Source organism: Tachyglossus aculeatus, chromosome 10 (assembly GCF_015852505.1).
Source record: "Tachyglossus aculeatus isolate mTacAcu1 chromosome 10, mTacAcu1.pri, whole genome shotgun sequence".
Classification (NCBI taxonomy): Eukaryota; Metazoa; Chordata; class Mammalia; order Monotremata; family Tachyglossidae; genus Tachyglossus; species Tachyglossus aculeatus.
Genome location: NC_052075.1, coordinates 57285375 through 57310362, shown reverse-complemented (window position 1 = coordinate 57310362; position 24988 = coordinate 57285375). Strand labels below are relative to the sequence as shown.

General features: G+C 57.9%; 1 protein-coding gene across 23 annotated transcripts; it reads right to left on the bottom strand.

The window, feature by feature from the left end:
* Positions 1-153: 153 nt before the first annotated feature.
* On the bottom strand, positions 154-18035 carry PCBP2 (poly(rC) binding protein 2). 23 transcript variants are annotated; one of them, XM_038752313.1, is made up of 15 exons: positions 17990-18035; positions 13075-13264; positions 12582-12605; positions 12433-12465; positions 11903-12019; positions 10121-10252; positions 9213-9341; positions 8351-8437; positions 6718-6810; positions 5785-5826; positions 4794-4866; positions 4377-4415; positions 3334-3389; positions 2873-3042; positions 154-644 (listed from the first exon to the last, which is right to left on the bottom strand). In XM_038752313.1, exons 2-15 carry the CDS (start codon positions 13141-13143, stop codon positions 608-610), a joined length of 1101 nt encoding a protein of 366 aa, XP_038608241.1. In that variant the 5' UTR covers positions 13144-13264; positions 17990-18035; the 3' UTR covers positions 154-607. The 23 variants fall into 23 exon arrangements, with proteins under 23 accessions (XP_038608241.1, XP_038608242.1, XP_038608243.1 ...); XM_038752314.1 differs by having other exon boundaries at positions 3334-3386; XM_038752315.1 differs by having other exon boundaries at positions 8351-8425.
* Positions 18036-24988: the final 6953 nt, after the last annotated feature.

Below are 24988 nucleotides of genomic sequence, written 5' to 3'. Positions count from 1 at the left end.
ACCCCCAAATTTGTATTTTTTTTGGCGGGGAGGGAGTGAGTGTGAAAGGTGGGGATGACCCTCACTTAGCTCTGGAGACCCTCCCGCCCCGCGGAGAGAGAGAGAAGTTTACGAGGGAAGGACCAAAAAATAAAATAAAAAAGGCACAGGAAGCAGTGTGGCATCCAGTTTCTATTCACAAGGAAAAAGCTCCAGTCCATCTTTTAATTTTTTTTTTGAAAAATTCCTGACATTACAGAACTAAACTGAAATGTATTAATATTCCACTCTTACATTTCAATGACAAACAGAAGAACTTCATGAGCAAAAAAAAAAAAAAAAAAAAAAACCAACGAGGGGGGAAAAAAAAAACAAAACCAAAAACAGGGAGAAGCTTATAAAACTAAATATGAATTCTTCGGCCTCGTACGGCTGAACGGAGGAAAGGGATTAAAACGCCTCAATTAAAAAAAAAAAAAAAAATCACGAGTGGAGGATAGAGAGAGTGTGTAGAAACTGAAAATTTACAAACTAGTTAAAACCTGGAATTGCTGACTGTTCAGAAACTACACAGATGGATCATGGGTGGTGAACAGCAGAAGGGGGCTATGGGCGCGTCTGCATTGTTCTAGCTGCTGCCCATTCCGCCCGTCTCGGAAGAGAGCCTGAAACACAGAAGGACACGGCGTTGAGAACCCGCGGCCCCCCGGTCTCCCCCGTCCGCCGCGTGCGCGCGCGCGGGGACCGTCGCTGCCGCGGAAAACCCCGGGCCCGTCGGCGCCTCGGCTTCCCGCCGGTGCCGGGTGGGAAGGAGGGAGCGGGGGGAGAAGGGAAAAGACCCCCCGACCCGTCCGGTGGCGGCCTGCGCGGTCCACGCCAACAAAGCAAGCGGCGAGTGGTCAAGCGGTCCGGCCCGCCCGCTCCCGCCCCATCCGCCTCCCCTCGCCCGCCCGACAACAGCACACAGGCCACTAGCGACGTTCTCACGGTGCCAACTTTATTACGGCTACAGAGACCAGTTAAGTCTGCTGAGCAACTTAACCGAGAAGGGGCGGGGAGGGGGGGGGAGAAAAGGGTTTACGGGGCGCGGCTTTTGCTGTTTTCAAAACGGCGGAGAAACCTTTATTGGTGAACACAGACCCTGACACAATTTTGTCCATTAAGCGCGAGGCGAAAAACAAGCTATGAGAGAGAGAAAGAGAGACAGAGAGGGAGCGAGGAAAGCAACGGCTACAGCTCTAGCTGGAGAACTCAACAAGTCACAGACGGCGGGACGGGTAACACTCAGCTAGACCGACCTAGACCTAAGCAAGGGGCCCCCACCCCCCACCCACCCAGAGAAAGCACCAAAGGAGACGGGGAGAGGGGAGAAGGGGGGTAAAAGAAAGTCACAAAGCCCACACTGGTTCGGTTTCCTCCCACGGGAGTCGGGGACGCCCCCGTGAGCCACCCCCCCGGGGCGGGGCGGGGGGCGGTCAGTAGGGAGAGAATCTCTGTTTCTCGGCTTTCAGTTTGTTAGGGGCGCAGGGCACGGCGGAGGCCCCGGCGGAGGCCCCGGCGGCGGCGGCGGCGGCGGCGGCGGAGGAGGAGGAGGAGGAGGAGGACGCCCCCGAGGCCCCGGGCCCCTTAGCGGAGGACACGACATTGAGAGCCAGGAGAGGGATGGGTTTCATGCCAAGCAGACTGGAGACACAAGGGGCGGTCGGAAGAGGGTTGGGGAGGCTGGAGGGCGCGTCGGAGGTCCCCGCCGTGGCCAGCGAGGGGGTGGTGGTGGAGGAGGAAGAAGAAGAAGAAGGGGTGGAGGGTTGAGAGAGGTTGATGCTGAGGTGATCGGGAATCGTGACCGAGGCTGCCTGGGAGGAGGGTTTAGCGTTTTCTAAACTGTAACAGAGGAGAAAAAGGAACAAAAAAAAACAAAACAAAAAAAAAAAACAAAACAAAAAAAAAATCCGGGTGGGTGGGAGGGCAGAGGCGCGAAGAGGGGAAAAAATACAGCCAAAAAAAAGGAAAGGAGAAAAAAAAAAAAAGAGGCAGCACAGGGACGCGCACGCACGCGCACCGCCTCGGACCTGAGCGTGGCTCTCGGGGGGCCCTAACGACTGCACACCCTTGCCTAGCGTGGGGCCACAGACACGGAGAGACGCAGGGAGAGAGACAGAGACAGCAAGAGACACAGAGAGAGAGAGGACGCATGAGGGTAGGGAGACGAGAGAGACAGAGCAGAGAGCGAGGGACAGTGAGGAGACAGAGCACACAGCCCACACGGCCACAGAACTGGCTGCTACTCCTCCCGGGGGTTGGGGGTCACCCCTTCTCCCACCCCCAGATAATCTGCCCGAGGGGTCGACGGCACGAGGGCCTGGAGGACGGGTGGGGGGGAGGCGCGGGGATAGGATGAGCCCCCCAACTCACACCCCCCGGCCAGGGCAACCGCCCGCGGCCTCGCCGACCGCTCCCTCCGGGGCGCCTGACTCTGGGCGGGCCGGCACAGCCGGCGGGGCCGGTCCAACTTCCCCGCCCTCTCCGGGGGCACAGGTTGCCACCCGACAGCCTTACGCCATGGGTGCGGGCACCCCGCGCTCTTCCCCACCCCGGAAATCTCCTCTTCTACTGACCGAGCCCTCCCCCGAGCCCCCTCACAGACGGGTGGACGGCGGAGCCAGCCCCCACATCCCCCCTCCGGACCCGCGACCGCACCCCATCCTCCGGCCGGCCCCCCAGTCGGTGGAAAGCGCCACCCCAAAGTCACTCCGCCGGTCGAGAGCGACGTGGCCCCGGGAGAAGAGGCCCACCCCAAATCGTCCACGCCGCGGGGTGGCCATGGGCCGGCCAACCCTTCTCCCGCCCTCCGCCCCTCCCCGTCCCGTCCCCGATCGGGGCAGCGTGGCCTTACCTGACATTGATTAGATATTGGGCCAGGCTGATGCTGGCGGCAGATCCAGTGATGGTCACCTGCCTGTCAGTAGACCCCTCCACCGGGTTGGCAATTTTGATCTGCGCCCCAGACATCTGGCGGATCTCATTGATCTTGGCGCCTTGACGCCCGATTATGCAGCCAATTAACTTGGAGAGGAGAGCGGGGGTCGGGGGGGGAGAGACGCGAGGCGCGTTTTAGGATGGCCTCCCTCTCTCGGGGACCCCCGTCGCCCCATTTCCCGGCCTCCCGCGGCCAGGGTCGCCGACCCACCCCGCACCTAACCGCCCCGGCCCAGCCTCAGGCTTGGAAACCAAACTCAATTGGCTTCAGGTCCCTGCTGGCCCCCCTACCCCTAACTCCCCTTCTCCTGGGCGCTGGAGGGGGGGTCCGGTCGGCTTCTCCCACCCACCCACCCACCCACGAACCGGGGCACTTACGTCGTTTGGAATGGTGAGTTCGTGAGAAGTAGTCTGAGCGGATGCATCCAAACCTGCTAAAAGAGAGAAGACGGCGGGGCGGGTTTACTGTCCTGCCTCGCGAGCCGTCCTGGCGAGCCGGCGGGCGACGGTCGGGTCTGGTCGGAGGAGCGCGGGCGGCCTGGGCCGGGCCCTCTCCTCCCGGAGAGGAGAAAGGGGAAAAAACAAAAACCAATCCAACCCCAGATACCCCCCAGCTTCTCCCTGCGGCACATCAAGAGCGCTCAATAACGGGCTGCCCTCTCTCCCTGTTGATGGGTAGCCCGTTACTCCATATTTACTCTTCTACTTATTTCATCAAGATATTTTGTTTTGTCGTCCGCCCTCTCCCTGTTGATGGGTGGCCCGTTACTCCATATTTACTCTTCTACCTATTTCATCAATATATTTTGTTTTGCCGCCTGTCTCCCCCTTCTAGACTGTGAGCCCGCTGCTGGGTCTCTGTATGTTGCCGACTTGTACCTCCCAAGCGCTCGGTGCAGTGCTCCGCACGCGGTAAGCGCTCAATAAATACCACTGAATGAGTGGCATCAGCGGGGCAGCGCCCGCTTGGCTTTCTGAAACGCTGCCAGGTAGGGACCCTGCTCCCGGCACATCCCCGACTGTTGTCGCATCCAACCGGGATTTTTTTTCATCTTAAGCCCCTCGGCCCCGAGCGTCTCGCTCGGGGCGGGGGAAACCGAGGCCGGCGAGTGGAGGCTTTGACCGAGACGTTTAAAAAAAAGCCAAAGGAGAAAAAGGAAAAGCCACCAGCCCCACCCGGCCCTGCTCCGAGCGAGGCTCCTCAACGTTTTGGAAGAGGGGGGAGAGAAGGGTCGGACCCCTAAGGGCGCAGGCCCGGCCCCCCCCCTTCAAGCTCTCGCCTCCTCTCTGGTTCGGCCCACGAGCAGAGAGTGAGACAAATAGGACTCCAACCAGTTGATTCAGAGAATGGTAGGATACTCCAGATTTGTGTTTTCTGGTTGTTGGTTTTTTTTGCTTTTTGGTTTTTTTAAAATCATTACCCCAATAGCCTTTCACCTCTGGAGAGCTGGATTCAATGCCTGTTAAGATACAAGTGAAAATGAGTTGGGTGGTCTCGACCCAATCCCTCACGGACAAGTCACCTCTGTTATAAATAAATCTCCTTTTTTTTTAAAAAAAAAAAAAAAACAAAAAGAAAAAAGAGCTCAGCGCCTTTTGGAACCTGGTGGGTCTGTTGCGGTCCAGGTGTCGGGGAGGGAGGAGGGCGCGGGTTAGGACGGCCTCCCCCGGCCCACCCCCGGGGTCCCATCACGGCTCGCCCGGATGGGAGAGGGGGGCCGTTACCTCCTTTGGGGGGACGTGGGGACCCCCAGCCTCAGAGGCCGGCCGCCCGGCTACTTTAAGGGACACAAAGGCAGGGACGGACGGACGGGAGGGAGGGAGGGACGGGCCCGTACCGCTGAATCCGGTGTTGCCGTGCGTCATGGGGAAGTGAGACTGCTGCATCGCCAACTGATGTAGCTTGGTCAACTGTCGGGTGGAAGGAGACAGGGACGGACAGAAAGACACACAGAGACGGCCATCAGCGCAGGAACGGGCCTCGGGGAGGTGGCTCCCCACCTCTCGGCCGCCCCCAAGACCGTGGCCGGGATCCGGGAAGGGGGACGGGAGGTGGGGTGGGGGAGGGAAGACGGTGGGGAGGGGAGCAAGAAGCGGGAGCAGCAGCGGCGCGGCCCTAACCTCGTCCCCCCGCCTGTCCTGTCCCCTAAGGGGCTTCTCGGTGAGGACCGGGAAGGGTCCGAGGCGGGCGGTCCATGCGGGGGGCTACTGTGTGTCGGAGGGAGGAGGGGAGAGGGAAGGCGGGGGGGTTGGGGACACCGCGGAGAAGGGGAGGTTAAGGGGGGTGAAGATGAAGACGGGAAATCAGAGCGGGTCCCTCGCCTGCGCTAGCTCCCGCCGCCGATAACCCCCCACCGCCTCCTGCGCTGCCCCCCCAAGCCCCCCCAAGGGCGAGGAGAGGGGTGGGTGGCGGGAGGAAGACGCTCCCAGGCTCAGCTAACCGCAGCGGCCCGTCGGGGACAAGGAGCGCCTGGACCGAGACCCTACGCCCACCCCGGGAGGGAGGAGGGGGCTCGCTGGCCGCCCCAGCGTACTCTGTCCTGTCCTGCCGGTAGTGCTCGCCTCGGGGTCGGACAAAATCTCAACGGTTTACGGGCCAGAGCCGTGAGGCCGGGGGTGGGGGGGGATGGACAACGTGTTCATTTGGAAGGACGGGGAGGCGTCGGGGCTGGGTTTCTTTTAAAAAAGGGACGAGTGGCTAGCTAGCTCCCTTCTTGGCTAGCTGGGTGGTGAGTGGCGGGCCGGGCGAAAATATTATTATTATTATTTTTTTTTTTTGGCGGGGCGGGAGAGGGAGCCTTCAAAACGAGAAGTGAAAACAAAACTTACATCTGGCTGTGGAATGGCATACTGTCCTTGAATGGTATAGGCCTACAAAAGGAGGAAAACAGTCCTATTAAAAAACCAATCGCGGACAGCCACCCAGTCGGGGGGAGGGGCCGGGGGGGGGGCGAGTAAAAAGACGAGATTTCGTTCAGCTAGCCAGGAAAGCCAGAGATCTCGGCTGGAGGTCGGGCCGGGGCGGGTGAGTCGGTTTTTGGAGGGGCCTGACTGGGGGAACTGGGAGGAACTGGTTTTATGGCGGGGCGTGGAGCCAGGTTCCCTAGAATCGAAGGCAGCGGGGTCCGCCGGACGGGGCGGCTGCCTTCCACCCTCGCCCGTCGGCACGGCCGAGGACCCTCGGCGGGGCACGCCGCCCCCACACCGGTGGTCCGACGACCGTCCTGTCCCTGTCCCTGCCCTTGCCTCGCTCTACCTCCTCAACCGGCTTCGGGCGGGCCGGCCTGCGGCCCCCTCCCCTGCCCTCCCCCGCCCGACCCGGGCAGCCTGGGGACCCCGCCGGCCCCCCCACCCCCTCCCCACGTTAGCTGGGCTCGGGGCTGGAGGAGGGAGGAGGGAGGAGGGGAGGAGGGGGGCGGGGGAGGAGGGGGCGCGGAAGAGGGTGAGGGGGGGAAGGGACGAGGAGGGGGAGAGGACGGGATGCCAATCTGCTCCCTCCTCCGAGTGCCGGCCGGGTTTGGGGGAGGATGGAGGGGAGGGAGGGAGGGAGGGAGGGAAGAGAAGAGGGCAGGGAGAGGCGGGAGCCAGGACGGGGCGGTGAACAAAAAGAGTCGGTGTTTACCATCCGGCAGGCTACGGGGCCCGTGGACAGGTGGTGTCCACAGCCCAAAAATCGGTCGGCAGCCCCCAACCCCCCCGCGCGTCGTCTCGGCCGAGGCGGGAGGATTGAGCGAACCGTGGAGACTGAACATCCCCTCTCACCTCGAGAGGTGGTCCCTCCAGGTCAGGATTGAGGCACATGGACGGGGTGGTGTGGGGGAAGCTGGCACTGTCGCTGCCTGTGCTGTACCTGTCCTGTGGATAAATACAGGGTTTCAGTCTCCAGGGCTGTCAATCCGGCACCTCCTCACCAGCACGAAAGTCACACAAAAAAAAAATAAAAAAATAAAAACGGAAAAAAAAAAAAAAAAAAGAGGGGAGGGGGTCGGCCTCGGAGGAGTCCACCGCACGCTTGCAGTCGCGGAGTTGGGGGGGAACCAAAAAAGCCATCGTGGAAAAAGGTGACCCAGGTTGGACGGGGGGCGGGCGCGGTGGAGGGGTTGGCTGGAACCGGCCCATGGGGGCCGAGCGGGCACCGCGCCGACCCGCCTGAGGCGGGGGCGGGACCCGGGCCGCGTGGGCAGCGGCCAGGATTTCGGAAGGTGGTCAACTGAAAATGGGGAGGGGGGTTGGGGGGGGGGGGGGGTAAGAAGGCGGGGAGGGAGGGAGGAAGGAGGGGGCGGGACCGAAGCAGGAGATGGGTGGGGTGGGGTGGGGTGGGTGGGGGGGTGGGTGGAGTTCCCCTGTCCTCCTGGCTGCCCCGGTCTGGTGGGCCTGGCCCGACTGCCCCTTCTCGGCTGCCCCTGCCTCTCTGGACCTGGTTCGGAATCCTCCCCGCCCCGCTGCCCGTTTCCCAACCCCAATCCTCCCTGGCTCCGTGCCCCGCGGCGGCTAAGCGGCCGCCGGCCGGGCCGGCTGGGGCTTCCCCCTGGGGCCTCGGCTCCCGTTTGCCCACCGGGCGACCTACGGGGGACCCCGGGGTGAACCGAGGCAACAGGAGGCCGCCCAGGGGACGAGGGCAACTGGCTGGCGGGCGGGCGGGCGGAGAGAGGACGCGGGGGCGGGAGAGCAAAGCGGACCCCCGGCTGGCGCCCTCCCGGCCTGGCTGGGGGGTGGGGGGGTGGGGGGGGTCTCGGTCTCTGGCGCCCTTGTTCTCGAGGTGGCCCCGCCCCGGTCCCCTGACCCTGCAACGCTGCGCCCCTTCCCTCCCGGGGCGGGTCCCGCGTGCCACGGGGGCACAGATCCAGGGGGTGGCAGAGGGCTAAGAGCTCGGGGGAGGCGGCACGCTGGAGTGTGGGGGGGTAGGGGAGGGGAGGAAGAGTGGGGAGGGGAGGTGTGGGGGGGAGGGAGGGGGGAGAAGTCTGTCGGCCACTCGAAACCCCCCTCCCCGATTCGGGCAAGACCACCGTCCGGAGAGGGCGACCGGCCCTAGTAGCCCGCTCGGGGCGGGCCGGCGGGGAGGGGAGGCGGGCAAGCCGGAAGGGCCAAATCCAGACCCGCTCTGGACACCCCCCCACCGCCACGGCCCGCCCTCCCCCGGTCCCTCTTCGGAGAGCCGTCGGCCCCCCAGACCCGTCCGCCGGAAAGCCGGGCCCCGACGTTTGAGCTTTTTTCCAGACGTTTGGAAAAAACAAAAATTAAAACAAAAAAACAAAAAACGAAAAAAGGCCACCGCCGGAGAGGCGTCGGCCCCGGAGGGGAGGCGTTTCAAAACGGTGGCGGGAGGTAGTCTGGTGTCGTCGCTGGCCCGTCGCCCCCGTTCCGCCCACCCCCCGCGGGCCCCCGGCCGACTTACCTGACCGCCGGCAAAGATGACCGGGGAGCTGGACGGCTTGGGCCGGTACGGGATGGTCACACCCTTCGGGGGAGACTGGGACAGAGTCAGAGGGGAAAAAAAACAAAGCGAGATAAGGTTCCAAAGCTGTTTCAGCTGTGTGGCCGAGGCTCACACAGTTCGCTACAGACCCCCTAATAACCCCCTCCCCACACCTCCCACCCCGGACCCCCCCCTCCTCCTCTCTATCTGGCTAAGGCCACGCTAAGGTGCTGATCGGCCCCTTGCGTCTCGATTCGAAGGCCTGGGTCGGTGAGCCGAGGCCCCCTTCTCCCCGGGGGGAATAATCCCAAAGGCTCCTCTACCGGGAGCTGAAATCGATTTAACCCGACTCCGTCGCCGCTCTGGGCAACCAAGATGCCGGGGGGGGGCCCAGCCCCGAGTCCCCAGTCACGGATCGGGAGGGAGAACGTGTTCGTTCGATCGTATTTACTGATCGCTTACTATGCGCTGTACTACGGCGCTTGGCATCTGGACAGGTTGTGCCGCCTCGGGGCACCGCAAGGCTGGAGATGCCCGCCGCCCCCCGTGCCTACGGGCAGCCGCCACTCTAGGGCAGACTCCCGCCTCCGTACCTCGGGAGAGGCGATCCCTGACCTCTGCCCCCTGCGAGGGGGCTCCCCGGGGTCCTCCCCCCCTATCGCCGGCCAGGCCCGAGGCGGGTGGAGAGATCACCGTGTCCCGGCGGCCCCCGCTTCGGCGGCGGGCTCCGGGGCCACTCACTCGCTCTCCCGGCCGGCCCCTCCTGCCCTGGCTGGCTGGAGCCCACCCCCTGGCCCCACCCCCCGGAACCCCTCCCTGCAGCATGAGCCTGAGGGCTTACCTCCAACATGACCACGCAGATCTGTTTGACGCACTCGATGATCGACTGCGGGATCCCGGCGATGGTGATGGCCCGCTCGGTCGAGTTGGGCAACATGTCTCCCGCCACTTGGACCTGAGCCCCCGTGCTCTGCGGTGCCGACGCGGGCGGGCAGACAGACAAGACAATCAGACGGGGTAGACGCCACGGCCCCGGCCGGGTTCGCTCCCCCCTCACCCCACAGTCCCGGTGCTGAGCCCTCCCGCCCTCCACACTCCTCCCCCTAAAAGCTTAAAATCGAGGCTGAAAATAAGCCTGGCCGCCGAGAGCGGGGGCTGACTAACCATCTAAATTTAACCCGGGGCCCAGGAGGAAGATTCCTCCGGGCCGGTGACCCTGGGCGGGGGGCTTTCCCCCCCTCGGCTGGCCAACTGGGATCCGGCCCTGGCTCCTGGCCCTCGAGGGGCGGTCTCCATTGCGGACCCTCCACGTGGGGCATCCACCCTCTCCGGCCCTCCAGCCCCAATTAGACGGGATGGGGAGGCGGAGGGTTCGCCCCCCACCCTCAATGGGCACCCTCTTCCACAGCGGGCAACCCCTGGCGAAGGCCCCTGCAGGAACGGCCGGGGCCCGGGCCCTCCGTGACAACCGGCGGCCGACTCTTTTAGACTGTGAGCCCACTGTCGGGTAGGGACTGTCTCTATATTGTCCTTCCCAAGCGCTTAGTACAGTGCTCTGCACACAGGAAGCGCTCAATAAATACGATCGACGACGACTCCTCGGGTGCCCGCCTGCTAATTCGGGGACGGAGGGAGCGAGGGCTCCCTAAGGCCTGGGCATCTGGCCCACTGGAGCTTCTGTCGGATTCCAGAAGGGGCGGAGAGGACCCGGGCCCGAGTGGCGGGAGAAGGGGGTGGGGGGTCCCCAACCTCTCGAATTTCTTTGATCTTGCATCCTCCTTTCCCGATGAGAGAGCCGCACTGGCTGGCAGGGACCACAAGCCGCAGAGTGACCGGGGGTCGGCTAGCGGCCGTACTATTGGTCATGGAGCTGCTGATGTCCTAGGGGTGGAGGACAAAGGGAACCCACGCACACACGCATGCACACGCACACACACGGGAAGGGGGGGGGGGTGTCAGAGAGCTTCACACCAGAACTGCCAATCCCAAGCTTGGGGGGGGTGCCCATCCCTCCCCACAACTGCCACCCCCAGGGTCAGAGGGAGGCAAGGGATGCCCCAAACTGGATGATGTCGGGGGGGGGGGGGGGCAGTTCTTGCAACTGGCAGGACCTCATATCCCGGGGACCCCAAACTGGCAGCTCTCCAGCCTGTGAACTAATACTAATAATGGCATTTATTAAGCGCTTACTATGTGCAAAGCACTGTTCTAAGCGCCAGGGAGGTTACAAGGTGATCAGGTTGTCCCACGGGGGGCTCACAGTCTTCATCCCCATTTTACAGATGAGGTAACTGAGGCACAGAGAAGTGAAGTGACTTGCCCAAAGTCACACAGCTGACGAGTGGCAGAGCTGGGATTTGAACCCATGACCTCTGACTCCAAAGCCCAGGCTCTTTCCACTGAGCCACGCTGCTTCTCTAACCCCCAAAGCCTGTCCCCGTCCCACCCGTCTGTTGTAATCGCTGGGGTAGACGAGGGTGTCGAGCCTCTGGGGAGGGGCTGCCCTCAAACGGCCCCCCAAAGAGCGGGTGGTCCCCTACTCCCGCCGGGGAGGGCCACAGCCCCATCCACACGGGCACGGGGAAGCCAAATGACGGGTGACCGACTCGGTTTGGAAGGGCCCTTCTCTGAGCCGGGGGCTCCCAGCACTTAGAACAGTGCTTTGCACGTAGTAAGCGCTTAATAAATGCCATCATTATTATTTCCGTCGCCCTGGGCGGGCCGGACCACGCCTCGTGGCCCCCGGGGAGCCGTCCCCGGCCGCTCGGGCCGAGCGGAGATGGCCTCCTGGGGACCCCGCTCTGGATCTCGGCAGCAGATGACGACTCCCCGCCCTTTCCCCATCTTAGCTCTCCCATCTATGCCAGTCGTCGGGTCGGCCGGGGCCCATCCCACACGGGGAGAGTGAGAACCGCCTGTCCCCACAGTCTCGGGAGGCCGCCCGGGGGCCAACAATGGGCCGCTTGATTAGCCGCTCCTGGGAGGGGGGAGGGGCCGCCCCCTTTTCAGACACGTGGCCGTCCAATAAGTAGCCGGGGCAGCCGCCTGTAGGGGGCGCCCGCACACCTCCCAGCCAGGGGGCGCGGGCACCGCTCTGGCCATCAGTCCAGCCGGGCCCCCGTCCCGCCCGGACGAGGGAGGACAGTTGTGACCACGGCGGGAGGATCGGGTTTCGGATGCCATCAGGCGCCTGGCGGCGGCCCTGGCATGATCGCAAGGTGCCCCCGCAGCTGCCCGCCTCTCCCCGTGCCAGCTCCCACCGGGCACCTCAACTCCGACCCTCTGGAGCCCCCGCCTTGCCACGGAACCTCTCGTAGGGGGAGACCGAGGCCAGGAACGCCACGGGGCACTGGCCCACGGTGGGTGGAAGGGCTATCTGACCCTCGAAGGGCGTTCAGAACGGCCCTTTAATTGCGGGGGGAGGGGCAGGAGCCCGATCCAACTGGTCTGTCCTCTGCCCTGGACTGCTCAAGGCTCCCCCAAACTTGGGGGGGGGGGGGGGGAAGAGACGGAAACGGTTCCCAGACCAACCTCTTCCAGTTTGTCAATGATCATCGCGAAGGCTTTAAAGATGGCGTTGGTGGGTCCGGCCAAGGTGATGATCCTCTCGGGGCAATTCCCTTCGGAGATATTGATCCTTGCCCCGCTCTGGAGAGCAAACACAACGGCCGTGGGTTTACAGCATCGGTTGGGGGGACCCCCCCATCCCCCCCCCGGGGTCACGCTCCTCTTCACCTCCCCGAAAACCTACTGAGGGGCGCGGGGCTCGCCGGCCGCCCCGAGGGACGGGGCCGCGGCTTCTCCTCCCCCGGGCCGATGCTGGGCCGTCTCCCTCCAGCCGGCAGCAGCCATCTTAAGACTTCGAGGGAGGAGGAGGAGGGCCGGGACTACATTTCCCAGCATCCCTTTCCGCCCGACAGATCTGCCATTTGCGGCCAGCCCCAGGTGGAGTAAACAAGCCATCTCTCCCGGGACCCCCTCCCTCATCAGAGGGACTACTCTTTCGGCCGTCTAGTTGGGAGGGGGGAAGGGGGTCTGCCCGGCACCCCCTGGACACTTACCTCTTCACGCATCTTCTTGACAGACTCTCCTTTCTGTGGGGAGAGGAAGACAGCGTGAGCCCCATTTTGCTTCCGCCCCCCAGGTTGGCCAAATGCTAACCGGAAAGATGCGGGGAACCCCTCTCCGCCCGCCCCCCCCCGTCGCTTACCTTCCCAATGATGCTTCCGACTTCCTGCAACGGAGAGAAGGGGCGTTAGGATGGTCTCTCGGGCGGAAGGCCCCCGCCCACCCCACTCCCGCCTGGGGAAGCCACTCACTCCCCTTCCTCGCCCTTTGCGTCACCGCTGATGGGTCGGGAGACCCCGGGATGCTAAAACCCTCGGCTCCAACGGCCACAATTCCCGAAAAAAAAAAACCACTCCCGCAGCGGTGACTGGACAGCCACGGTCCAACATCTCTCAGCCTGGGATAGCTCCCTCTTCCCGCCCAGACTTAAGGGGGAGAAAAAGGGGTGTACTGCGTGCTTCTGGGGCTCTCCGGTCCCTGCCCTTCCCGGAGCCGCCCAGCACCCCGGCCTAATCTGATGGGACGGGGGTGTGCTCGGCCCGGCCCCCGCCCCCTTATTCCCTCCCTCCCTGCTCCTCCTCCTCGGGCCATCTCCTCTGACCCAGTTTCCCGCCACCAGGGAAGCCGGCACCTACCTTGCCGTGCATCAGGAGCCGGATGGTGAGCGTGACATTTAATCCACCTTCAATCACACCGGTGTCCATGGCGAACAGCTTGGGGCCGGAGTGGGGGGGGCGGAAGAAGAAGAAAAGGCGCCCGGCTGGGTCAGGCGGTCGAGTCTTTGGTCGCTGGCGGGGAGGGCGAGAGGGCCCGGAGATCGGAAGGCTGAAACAGACCAGGGAACTTCACTCACTCCGGGGGCTCCGGCTCCGCCCCGACGGCCTCACGGCTCACCGGGCTTTTATTCGCGGGGCTCCCGCGGGTGGGGAGGTGGGGGACTGTCCTGGAACTGCTCTAGCTGGCCCTGACTCCCGCGGGCAGGCCCGTTTCTTGGGTTGGCACCAGAACCCCGGAAACCCGCTGGGCCTGCACCTGCCGTCCTTCATCGGGCCCTGAAAGGTGATGCGGCTACCCCTTCGTTGCCCGACTTCGGCCGACCCCACGCCTCTCCCCGTCGTGCGCGGAACCAGAGAGGCGTCGTTGCGTATATCCTTGCGGATGAGTTAAGAGGGTGGGCCTTGGCCAATCCTGGAGCTCCCGGGCAGCTCCGGATGGGTGGATGAGGCCAAACGGCCCGTGTGCACGTGTGTACGTGTATAAAAAGACAGGAGAAAAAGCCTCACTGAGGAATACAACGCCGATTCCAGATAACGTGTCCCTCACCCGCCTCTACTAGGAAGTGACTCAAAGCAGGACAATAAAGCAAGCCTGGTCCACTTCCACAGCAGCCCCCCCCAACTCAGGCTGGAGTTTCTCCTCCGCCTCCTCGTTTGCCCCCCGGGGACCAAGGTCGCCAAACACCGTCTTTCCGGGTGACCCCTCTAAAGGGACAGGGCCGTTTCTGGGCAGAGGTGGGGTGGTTCTACAGATCCAGGGGGACTTCTCAGCGCCCGGGGCCACCGCGCCCCCGCTGAAGGCCTGCCATCTTCCGAAACCCGGGTTTCTGAGCGGTGCCTTTATCAAGGCCAAACGGCTCGTTCTTCGGGATGGGGGGGGAGGATTTACATTCCACCGCCTCTGTTTGTCTCAACTTGGGCCACCCTCCTTCCTCCTCCCCAGTTGTTTTCCCTAACGGGCAAATGCCCGCCCCCTCATCTCCCGCCGACCCTCAAACTCAAGCAGAGCTCGGGCCCCCTCCCGACTTATTCTCGGGTCCTTCTGCTCTACCTTCAGGCGTTGCCCCCTCCCCTAATCGGTTCAAGCTTATCAGACGACCCCGATTTTTAGCCTTTCCTAACTGATCAGCCTTTAAGGCGTCTTTCAGCCTTCACTGGGCAAGGTCGGGCCCACGATGGTGCCTCCAGGCCGGGGTCCTCCCCCGCCAACTCCAGCCCCTTCCCTGAATCCCATCTCCCGGGAGAACAAGGAAGGGACGAGGCAGGGGAAGGAATCTTCATCCGACGATTTTTTTTAAAAAAATTTCAACGCCAACTGCCGCCTCCACTCCCGGCCCCTCAAAAAAAGCCCCCTTCCCAGGAAGATGGGTTAAGGCCTCAAAAACAAGGTCCGGGGAGAACATGGGAGGGCTGAGGCAGGGGAAGCAATCTTCACCCGACGATTTTTTTTAAAAATTTAAACGCCAACTGCCGCCTCCACTCCCGGCCCCTCAAAAAAAAGCCCCCTTCCCAGGAAAAAGACGGGGCAAGGCCTCAAAAACAAGGGCGGGCTGAGGCAGGGGAAGGAATCTTCATCCGACCATTTTTTTTTTTTTTTAAAAGGCAAGTTTACAGCGCCAACTGCCGCCTCCACTCCCGGCCCCTCAAAAAAAGCCCCTTCCCAGAAAGAAGATGGAGCAAGGCCTCAAAAACAAGCGACGGGGAGAACAAGGGAGGGCTGGGGAAGGGGAAGGAATCTTCATCCGACCATTTTTTTTTTTAAAAAGGCAAGTTTACAGCGCCAACTGCCGCCTCCACTCCCGGCCCCTCAAAAAAAGCCCCTTCCCAGAAAGAAGATGGAGCAAGGCCTCAAAAACAAGCGACGGGAAGAACAAGGGAGGGCTGGGGAAGGGGAAGGAATCTTCATCCGATGATTTTTTTTAATATTTAAACGTCAACTGCCACCTCCACTCCCGGCCCCTCAAACAAAAAACCCTTCCCAAGAAGAAGATGGGGCAAGGCCTCAAAAACAAGGGCGGTCTGAGGCAGGGAAAGAAATCTTAATCCGACGATTTTTTAAAAAATGTAAACGCCAGCTGCCGCCTCCACTCCCGGCCCCTCAAAAAAAGCCCCCTTCCCAGGAAGAAGATGGGGAAAGGCCTCGAAAACAAGGGAGGGCTGAGGCAGGGAAAGAAATCGTCATTCGACGATTTTTTTAAAAAAAATTTCAATGCCAACTGCCGCCTCCACTCCCGGCCCCTCAAAAATAAACCCCTTTCCAGGAAGAAGATGGGGCAAGGCCTCAAAATCAAAGGACGGGGAGAACAAGGGAGGGCTGAGGAAGGAGAAGGAGTCTTCATCCGACCATTTTTTTAAAAATCGAAACGCCAACTGCCGCCTCCACTGCCGGCCCCTCAAAAAAAGCCCCCTTCCCAGGAAGAAGATGGGGCAAGGCCTCAAAAACAAGGGCCGGGGAGAAGAAGGGAGGGCTGAGGCAGGAGAAGGAGTCTTCATCCGACCATTTTTAAAACAATCTAAACGCCAACTGCCGTCTCCACTCCCGGCCCCTCAAAAATAAACCCCTTTCCAGGAAGGATTTGGGGCAAGGCCTCAAAATTAAGGGAGGGCTGAGGCAGGGAAAGAAATCTTCATCCGACCATTTTTTTTTTAAATGTAAACGCCAACTGCCGCCTCCACTCTCGGCCCCTCAAAAAAAAAAACCTTTTCCAGGAAGAGTTTGGGGCAAGGCCTCAAAATTAAGGGAGGGCTGAGGCAGGGAAACAAACCTTCATCCGACCATTTTCTAAAAAATCTAAACGCCAACTGCCGCCTCCACTCCCGGCCCCTCAAAAAAAAAAAAAAAAAAAAAAACGCTTTCCCAGGAAAAAGATGGGGCAAGGCCTCAAAAACAAGGGAGGGTTGAGGCAGGGAAAGCAATCCTCATACGATGATTTTTTTAAAAAATTTCAACGCCAACTGCCGTCTTCACTCCCGGCCCCTTAAAAAAAAAAAACCTTTCGCTGGGAGATGATGGGGCAAGGCCTCAAAAACAAGAGAGGGCTGAGGCAGGGAAAGAAACCTTCATCCGACCATTTTTTAAAAAAATGTAAACGCCAACTGCCGCCTCCACTCCCGGCCCCTCAAAAAAAAAAAAAAAAACCCTTTCCAGGAAGAAGATGGGGTAAGGCCTCAAAATCGAGGGTTGAGGCAGGGAAAGAAATCTTCATCCGACCATTTTTTTAAAAAATTTCAACGCCAACTGCCGTCTCCACTCCCGGCCCCTCAAAACAAAAAACGAAAATCTTTCCAGGGAGAATTTGGGGCAAGGCCTCAAAATTAAGGGAGGGCTGAGGCAGGGGAAGCAATCTTCATACGATGATTTTTTTAAAAATTTCAACGCCAACTGCCCTCTTCACTCCCGGCCCCTCAAAAAATAAAAAAACCTTTCCCAGGAAAAAGATGGGGGCAAGGCCTCAAAATCAAGGAAGGGTTGAGGCAGGGAAAGAAATCTTCATCCGACCATTTTTTAAAAAAATTTAAAGGCCTACTGCCGCCTCCACTCCTGGCCCCTCAAAAAACAAAACCCTTTCCAGGAAGAATTTGGGGCAAGGCCTCAAAATCAAGGGAGGGTTGAGGCAGGGGAAGCAATCTTCATCCGACCATTTTTTAAAAAAATTTAAACGCCAACTGCCGCCTCCACTCTCGGCCCCTCAAAAAAAAAAAAAACAACAAACCCTTTCCCAGGAAAAAGATGGGGCAAGGCCTCAAAAACAAGGGATGGGGGGTGGGACAAGGGAGGCAGGGGAAGCAATCCTCACCCGACCATTTTTGGTTTTAATCGAACCAGCTGACCCCACCAACTGCCGCCTCCGCTCCCGGCCCCTCACCAAAAAAAAAAAAATGAAAGCCAACCTCCCCCCCTCACAAACAACCTTTCCCTCACCAAAAAAAAAATGAAAGCCAACCTCCCCCCTCACAAAAAAAATATGAAAGCCAACCTCCCCCTCACAAAAAACCTTTTCCCTCACAAAAAAGCCAACCACCTCCCCCTCACAAAAACCACCTTTTCCCTCACAAAAAACCCTTCCCATAAAATGGAGAAAGACCTCACAAACGGGGGCTTCCCGAACGGCCCCACTTTCCCACCAGGCTTCCCCGTCACCAACGGATCCTTTTCCCCCTTTATGGGGGTCGAAATTAAACAATTTTCCCCTCAGGATTGCCGGCCGGGGTCGGCGGGGCGACTGGCGGCCCGGGCCGGGCGGCCTTTTATTTTCCTTTCCCACAATCCCGCGCGGCCGGGAGGAAATCAATCCCCACCGAGCCGCGCCACGGCCGCGGGGGGGCGCAATCCGGCGCCCCCCCCCTTCAGGAGGCCCCGCCCTCTTTTCCCCATCCGGGCATTTTTCGGCTCCTCCGCCTCGGGAGGTTGGGGAGCGCGCACGCGCGACCAACGGGCTCGCGAGGGGGGGGGGCGGCGCGCGCCGCTGCGGGCGGAGGGGGGAGGGGCCGGCGGCGCCACCTCGTGCGGCTGCTGCGCCAGCCCCCATCCCCCTCCCGCCCGCGAGGAGGCGCGCGCGCCCCCCCCCGCCCAACCCGCCAAGCGCGCGCGCGCGCCCCCCTCGTTGCCTCTCCTGCGCAGGCGCGCGCGCGCGCTTGCGGCCTAGTAGGCCGCGGCGGAGCCGGGGCCTCGCGTGAGCGGCCCGCCGGGCGGGGTGGGGGGGGCCGGGCCTACGCGAGGCCGGGGATCGCCGCGGGGCCTGGAGGCCCGGAGCCGGGGGGAGGCCTGGCTTACCTGAGGGCGCGGGCGAGGCGGAGTGGGGAGCGGGGAGGAGGGAGGGCGGGAGGAACAATAGGGGCGGGCGAGGGGGGGCCCCGAGGGCGGAGGAGGAAAGGGGGGGGCGGAGGAGGAAGGGGGGGGAGAGCGACCCCCCGGGGGTGGGCGGCGGAGGGTGGGTGGGCGGGTGGGTGGTGGGCAGGAGGGCGGGCGGGCGGGAGAGGGCGCGGGCTGCGGCTGCTCCGGCTGCTGCCTCTGCTGGTCTGGGAGGGGGACGGGGCGGAGCGGGCCGCTTTCAACCCCGCGCACACTCCGACCCCGGAAGCGCTCCCGCCCCGGGGGCCGGCGAGGCGAGCGGCCCGCGCGGGAGGGGAGGCGGGTCCGCCCGCCCGGCCAGAGCGGCCCCAGGCGGCGCGGGGACCAGCGAGGCGCGCCCGCCGTCGCGGGCGGGAGGCCGCGGGCTAGAGCGGCGCTGAGCCCCCGGCGGGGCAGCGGCCCCTGGCGGGCGGCGGGGGGGCGGCGGCCGCCGCGGCTCGGCGGGGGAAGGCGAGGAAGGGGAACATTCATTCATTCATTCATCATCATCAGTCGTGTTTATTGAGCGCTTACTGTGTGCGGAGCACTGTACTAAGCGCTTGGGAAGTCCAAGTTGGCAACATCTAGAGACGGTCCGTACCCCACAGCGGGCTCCCAGTCTAAAAGGGGGAGACAGAGAACAAAACCAAACCTACTAACAAAATAAAATAAATAGAATAGATATGTACAAGTAAAATAAATAGAGTAATAAATATGTACGAACACATATGCACATATACAGGTGCCGTGGGTCAATCGATCGTATTTCTTGAGCGCTCACTGTGTGCAGAGCACTGGACTAAGCGCTTGGGAAGTGCAAGTTGGCAACATCTAGAGACGGTCCCTACCCCACAGTGGGCTCCCAGTCTAGAAGGGGGAGACAGAGAACAAAACCAAACATACTCAAAAAATGAAATAAATAGAATCGATAGGTACAAGTAAAATAAATAGAGTAATAAATGTGTGCAAACATATATGCAGGTGCCGTGGGTCCATCAATCGTATTTATTGAGCGCTTACTGTGTGCAGAGCACTGGACTAAGCGCTTGGGAAGTCCAAGTTGGCAACGTCTACAGACGGTCCCTACCCAACAGCGGGCTCACAGTCTAAAAGGGGGAGACAGAGAACAAAACCAAACATACTAACAAAATAAAATAAATAGAATAGATAGGTACAAGTAAAATAAATAGAGTGATCAATCAATCAATCATATTTATTGAGCACTTACTGTGTGCAGAGCACTGGACTAAGCGCTTGGGAAGTCCAAGTTGGCAACGTCTAGAGACGGTCCCTACCCAACGGCGGGCTCACAGTCTAGAAGGGGGAGACGGACGACAAAACAAAACATATTAACAAAATAAAATAAATGGAATAGATATGGACAAATAGAGTAATATGTGGGGAAGGGGCTCCCGGAGGCAGGCAATAATAATAACAGTAATGATAACAGACAACGAAACATTAACAAAATAAAATAAATAGAATATGTACAAGTCATCATCATCAATCGGATTTATTGCGCACTTACTATGTGCAGAGCACTGTACTAAGCGCTTGGGATAGTACAAATTGGCAACATCTAGAGACAGTCCCTACCCAACAGTGGGCTCACAGTCTAAAAGGGGGAGACAGAGAACAAAACCAAACATACTAACAAAATAAAATAAATAGAATGCATATGTACAAGTAAAATAAATAAATAGAGTAATAAATATGTACAAACATATATACATATATACAGGTGCTGTGGGGAAGGGAAGGAGGTAAGATGGGGGGATGGAGAGGGGGACGAGGGGGAGAGGAAGGAAGGGGCTCAGTCTGGGAAGGCCTCCTGGAGGAGGTGAGCTCTCAGTAGGGCCTTGAAGGGAGGAAGAGAGCGAGCTTGGCAGATGGGCAGAGGGATTGGGGGCATTCCAGGCCCGGGGTCATAATAACAATAATAATAAGGGTATTTGTTAAGCGCTTACGACGCTGTTTTAAGCGCCCAAGGTCATCAGGTGGTCCCACGTGGCGCTCACGGTCTTCATCCCCATTTTACAGATAAGGGAACTGAGGCACTGGGAAGGGAAGCGGCTCGCCCAAGGTCACACGGCAGACAATAATAATAATAATGATAGCATTTATTAAGTGCTTACTATGTGCAAAGCACTGTTCTAAGCGCAGGGGAGGTTACAAAGTGATCAGGTTGTCCCACGTTGTCCTCTGTTCTCCATCCGCCCGCACCTCAGCCCCCACGAAACACACTAGGGCTACACTTCCTCCGCGCCTTCAACCAGTCGATGGTAATATAATAATAATAACGATGGCATTTATTAAGCGCTTACTACGTGCAAAGCACTGTTCTAAGCGCAGGGGAGGTTACAAGGTGATCAGGTTGTCCCTCGGGGGGCTCACAGTCTTCATCCCCATTTTCCAGATGAGGTCACTGAGGCCCAGAGAAGTGAAGTGACTTGCCCAAAGTCACCCAGCTGACAATTGGCGGAGCCTGGATTTGAACCCGTGACCTCCGAGTCCAAAGCCCGGGCTCTTTCCACTGAGCCACGCTGCTTCCCCTAAATAATAATAATATTTAAAATAATAATTACAGTATTTGTTAAGTGCTTACTATGTGCCAAGCACTGTTCCAAGCGCTGGGGGAAATACAAGGTAATCAGGTTGTCCCACGAGGGGCTCCCAGCCTTAATCCCCATTTTCCAGATGAGGGAACTGAGGCCCAGAGAAGTGAAGTGACTTGCCCAAAGTCACCCAGCTGACAATATTACTCTATTTATTTATTTAACTTGTACCTATCAATTCTATTTATTTTATTTTGTTAGTATGTTTGGTTTTGTTCTCTGTCTCCCCCTTTTAGACTGTGAGCCCACTGTGGGGTAGGGACTGTCTCTAGATGTTGCCAATTTGTACTTCCCAAGCGCTTAGTACAGTGCTCTGCACATAGTAAGCGCTCAATAAATACGATTGATGATGATGAAGTGGCGGAGCCGGGATTAGAACTCACGACCTCTGACCCCCAAGCCTGGGCTCTTTCCACTGAGCCACGCTGCTTCTGCGAAAATGGGGATGAAGACTGCGAGCCCCATGTGGGTCCAAATCTGAAGCAGCGGGGCTCAGTGGAAAGAGCCCAGGCTTTGGAGTCCGAGGTCACGGGTTCAAATCCCGGCTCCGCCACTTGTCAGCTGGGTGACTTTGGGCAAGTCACTTCACTTCTCCGGGCCTCAGTTCCCTCATCTGAAAAATGGGGATTGAGACTGTGAGCCCCCCGTGGGACAACCTGACAACCTTGTATTCCCCCCCAGCGCTTAGAACAGTGTTTGGCAACATAGCAAGCACTTAACGAATGCCATCATTATAATTATTATTGTAACTACCCCCAGCGCTTAGTACAGTGCCTGGCATACAGTAAGCGCTTAAAAAATACCATTACCAACAACAAAAAAAGGCCACCAGTACTCTTAGAAAGCTACCTCAGAGAAGCAGCGTGGCTCAGTGGAAAGAGCCTGGGCTTTGGAGTCAGAGGTCATGGGTTCAAATCCCGGCTCCGTCCATTGTCAGCTGTGTGACTTTGGGCAAGTCACTTCACTTCTCTGGGCCTCAGTGACCTCATCTGTAAAAGGGGGATGAAGACTGTGAGCCCCACGTGGGACAACCTGATCACCTTGTATCCCCCCCAGCACTTAGAACAGTGCTTTGCACATAGTAAGTGCTTAACAAATACCAAAATTATTATTATTATTATAGTAAGCACTTAACAAATGCCATTATTATTACTATTACTTCGGGGCTGAAAATGGGCTAATCATCACTTGTATTCATTGAACAGCTTCTGTGCACAGAACATTCAATCAATCAATCGTATTTATTGAGCGCTCACTGTGTACAGAGCACTGTACTAAGCGCTTGGGAAGTACAAGTTGGCAACATATAGAGACGGTCCCTACCCAACAGTGGGCTCACATTCATTCATTCATTCAATTGTATTTATTGAGCGCTTACTATGTGCAGAGCACTGTACTAAGCGCCTGGGAAGTACAAGTCGGCAACATATAGAGACGGTCCCTACCCAACAGCGGGCTCACAGTCTAGAAGAACATAGTGTTAAACCCTTGAGAAAGCACAACAGAGGTCATCGCGCAATCGATCAATCAATCATCAATCGTATTTATTGAGCGCTTACTGTGTGCAGAGCACTGTACTAAGCGCTTGGGAAGTACAAGTTGGCAACATCTAGAGACAGTCCCTACCCAACAGTGGGCTCACAGTCTAAAAATCGATCAATGGTATTTACTGAGATCCCTTTCCTGGAGGAGCTTACAGTCCATCCCGGGGAGACGGACACAAAATAATTCCTAGAGGAAGAAGGAAAAGTGGATCCTGAGGTGAGTGTGTGTTTAAGTAATAGGGTATATTATAATAATGATTATTATGGGAATCGTTAAGCTCTTAATACGCACTGTCCTAAGTGAGGGGGTAGATACGAGGTCATCGGGTTGGACATAATCCCCGTCTCACGTGGGGCTCACACTCTTCATCCCCATTTTACAGGTGAGGAAACTGAGGCCCAGAGAAGTGACGCGACTCGCCCAAGGCCACACGGCAGACATGTGGCGGAGCTGGAATTAGAAGCCAGGACCTTCGGACGCCCAGGCCCGGGCTCTATCCCAGAACGGAGGTCCGGTGAGTTGGATGGCTTGGGAAAAATATAGAGAGCGAGCTGGGGTACAGTGCTCCAAGCGCTTAGTACAGTGCTCTGCACATAGTAAGCGCTCAATAAATACGATTGATGATGATGATGATGGGGTGCAGTGGGCAAAGTGAGTGGATTTGTGGGAGCAAATATCGATTCGGGGTCAACGAGAGGTAGAGATTTTGTTCAGTTCGGTTGCTGGGACTCAAATCAGAACAAATCAGTAATAATAATAATTATTATTATGGTATTTGTTAAGCGCTTACTATGGACTGAGCACTGTTTTTTTTTTTAATGTCATTTATTATGTACTTCCATGCGCTTAGTACAGTGCTCTGCACACAGTAAGCGCTCAATAAATACAATAAATACAATTTATTAAGCGCTTACTATGTGCAAAGCACTGTTCACTGTTCTAAGCGCTGGGGGAGATACAAGGTCATCAGGTCGTCCCACGTGGGGCTCCCAGTCTTCATCCCCATTTTACAGATGAGGTCACTGAGGCCCGGAGAAGTCAAGTGGCTTGCCCAAGGTCACACGGCAGACCCGTGGCAGAGCCGGAATTTGAACCCATGACCTCTGACTCCAAAGCCCGGGCTCTTGCCCTAATAATAATAATAATAATGGTGGTATTTGTTAAGCGCTTACTATGTGCAAAGCACTGTTCTAAGCACTGGGGAGGTTACAAGGTGATCAGGTTGCCCCACGGGGGGCTCACAGTTTTAATCCCCATTTTACAGATGAGGGAACTGAGGCACAGAGAATAATAATAATAATGGCATTTATTAAGCGCTTACTATGTGCAAAGCACTGTTCTAAGCGCTGGGGAGGTTACAAGGTGATCAGGTTGCCCCACGGGGGGCTCACAGTTTTAATCCCCATTTTACAGATGAGGGAACTGAGGCACAGAGAATAATAATAATAATGATGGCATTTATTAAGCGCTTACTATGTGCAAAGCACTGTTCTAAGCACTGGGGAGGTTACAAGGTGATCAGGTTGTCCCATGGGGGGCTCACAGTTTTAATCCCCATTTTACAGATGAGGGAACTGAGGCACAGAGAATAATAATAATAATGGCATTTATTAAGCGCTTACTATGTGCAAAGCACTGTTCTAAGCGCTGGGGAGGTTACAAGGTGATCAGGTTGTCCCACGGGGGGCTCACAGTTTTAATCCCCATTTTACAGATGAGGGAACTGAGGCACAGAGAAGTTAAGTGACTTGCCCAAAGTCACACAACTGACAGTTGGCGGAGCCGGGATTTGAACCCATGACCTCTGACTTCAAAGCCCGGGCTCTTTCCATTGAGCCACGCTGCTTCTCTTGCTCAGTACTTATTCAGCCAGCCCTCAGAACAGTGCTTTGCACATAGTAAGTGCTTTATAAATGCCATTATTATTATTATTATGTCTACCAATGCTACTGTACTCTCCCAAACGCTTGGTAATAATCATTTTAATAATGATGATGGTATTTGTTAAGCGCTTACTATGTGCCAGGCACTGTATGAAACGCCGGGATGGGTACAACCTGATCACCTTGTAACCTCCCCAGTGCTTAGAACAGTGCTTTGCACACAGTAAGCGCTTAATAAATGCCATCATTACTAGTATTATTATCATCATCAGAGAAGCAGCGTGGCTCAGTGGAAAGAGCATGGGCTTTGGAGTCAGAGGTCATGGGTTCAAATTCCGGCTCTGCCAATTGTCAGCTGGGTGACACTGGACAAGTCACTTCATTTCTCTGGGCCTCAGTTCCCTCATCTGTTAAATGGGGATTAAGACTGTGAGCCCCCCGTGGGACAACCTGATCACCCTGTAACCTCCCCAGTGCTTAGAACAGTGCTTTGCACATAGTAAGCGCTTAATAAATGCTATCATTATTATTATTATTAGTATTACAAGCAAATTAGATTGGACACAGTCCCTGTCCCACGTGGTGCTCACAGTCTCAATCCCCATTTTCCAGATCAATCAATCAATCAATCAATCAATCGTATTTATTGAGCGCTTACTGTGTGCGGAGCACTGTACTAAGCGCTTGGGAAGTCCAAGTTGGCAACATCTAGAGACGGTCCCTACCCAACAGTGGGCTCACAGTCTAGAAGGGGGAGACAGACAACAAAACATATTACCAAAATAAAATAAATAGAATAGATATGTACAAGTAGAATAAATAAATGGAGTAATAAATACATACAAACATATATACATCATCATCATCATCATCAATCGTATTTATTGAGCGCTTACTAT

Bases quoted from the DNA above. Each gene is read 5' to 3' on its own strand.
- PCBP2 (XM_038752301.1), bottom strand. From the start codon at position 13,143: ATGGACACCGGTGTGATTGAAGGTGGATTAAATGTCACGCTCACCATC. The intron at 12,466-12,581 runs GTAAGCGACGGG...CTCTCCCCACAG, and splicing joins TCGGAAGCATCATTGGGAAG to AAAGGAGAGTCTGTCAAGAA. The intron at 9,342-10,120 runs GTTGGGGACCCC...TCGGCACCGCAG, and splicing joins AGATCAAAGAAATTCGAGAG to AGCACGGGGGCTCAGGTCCA.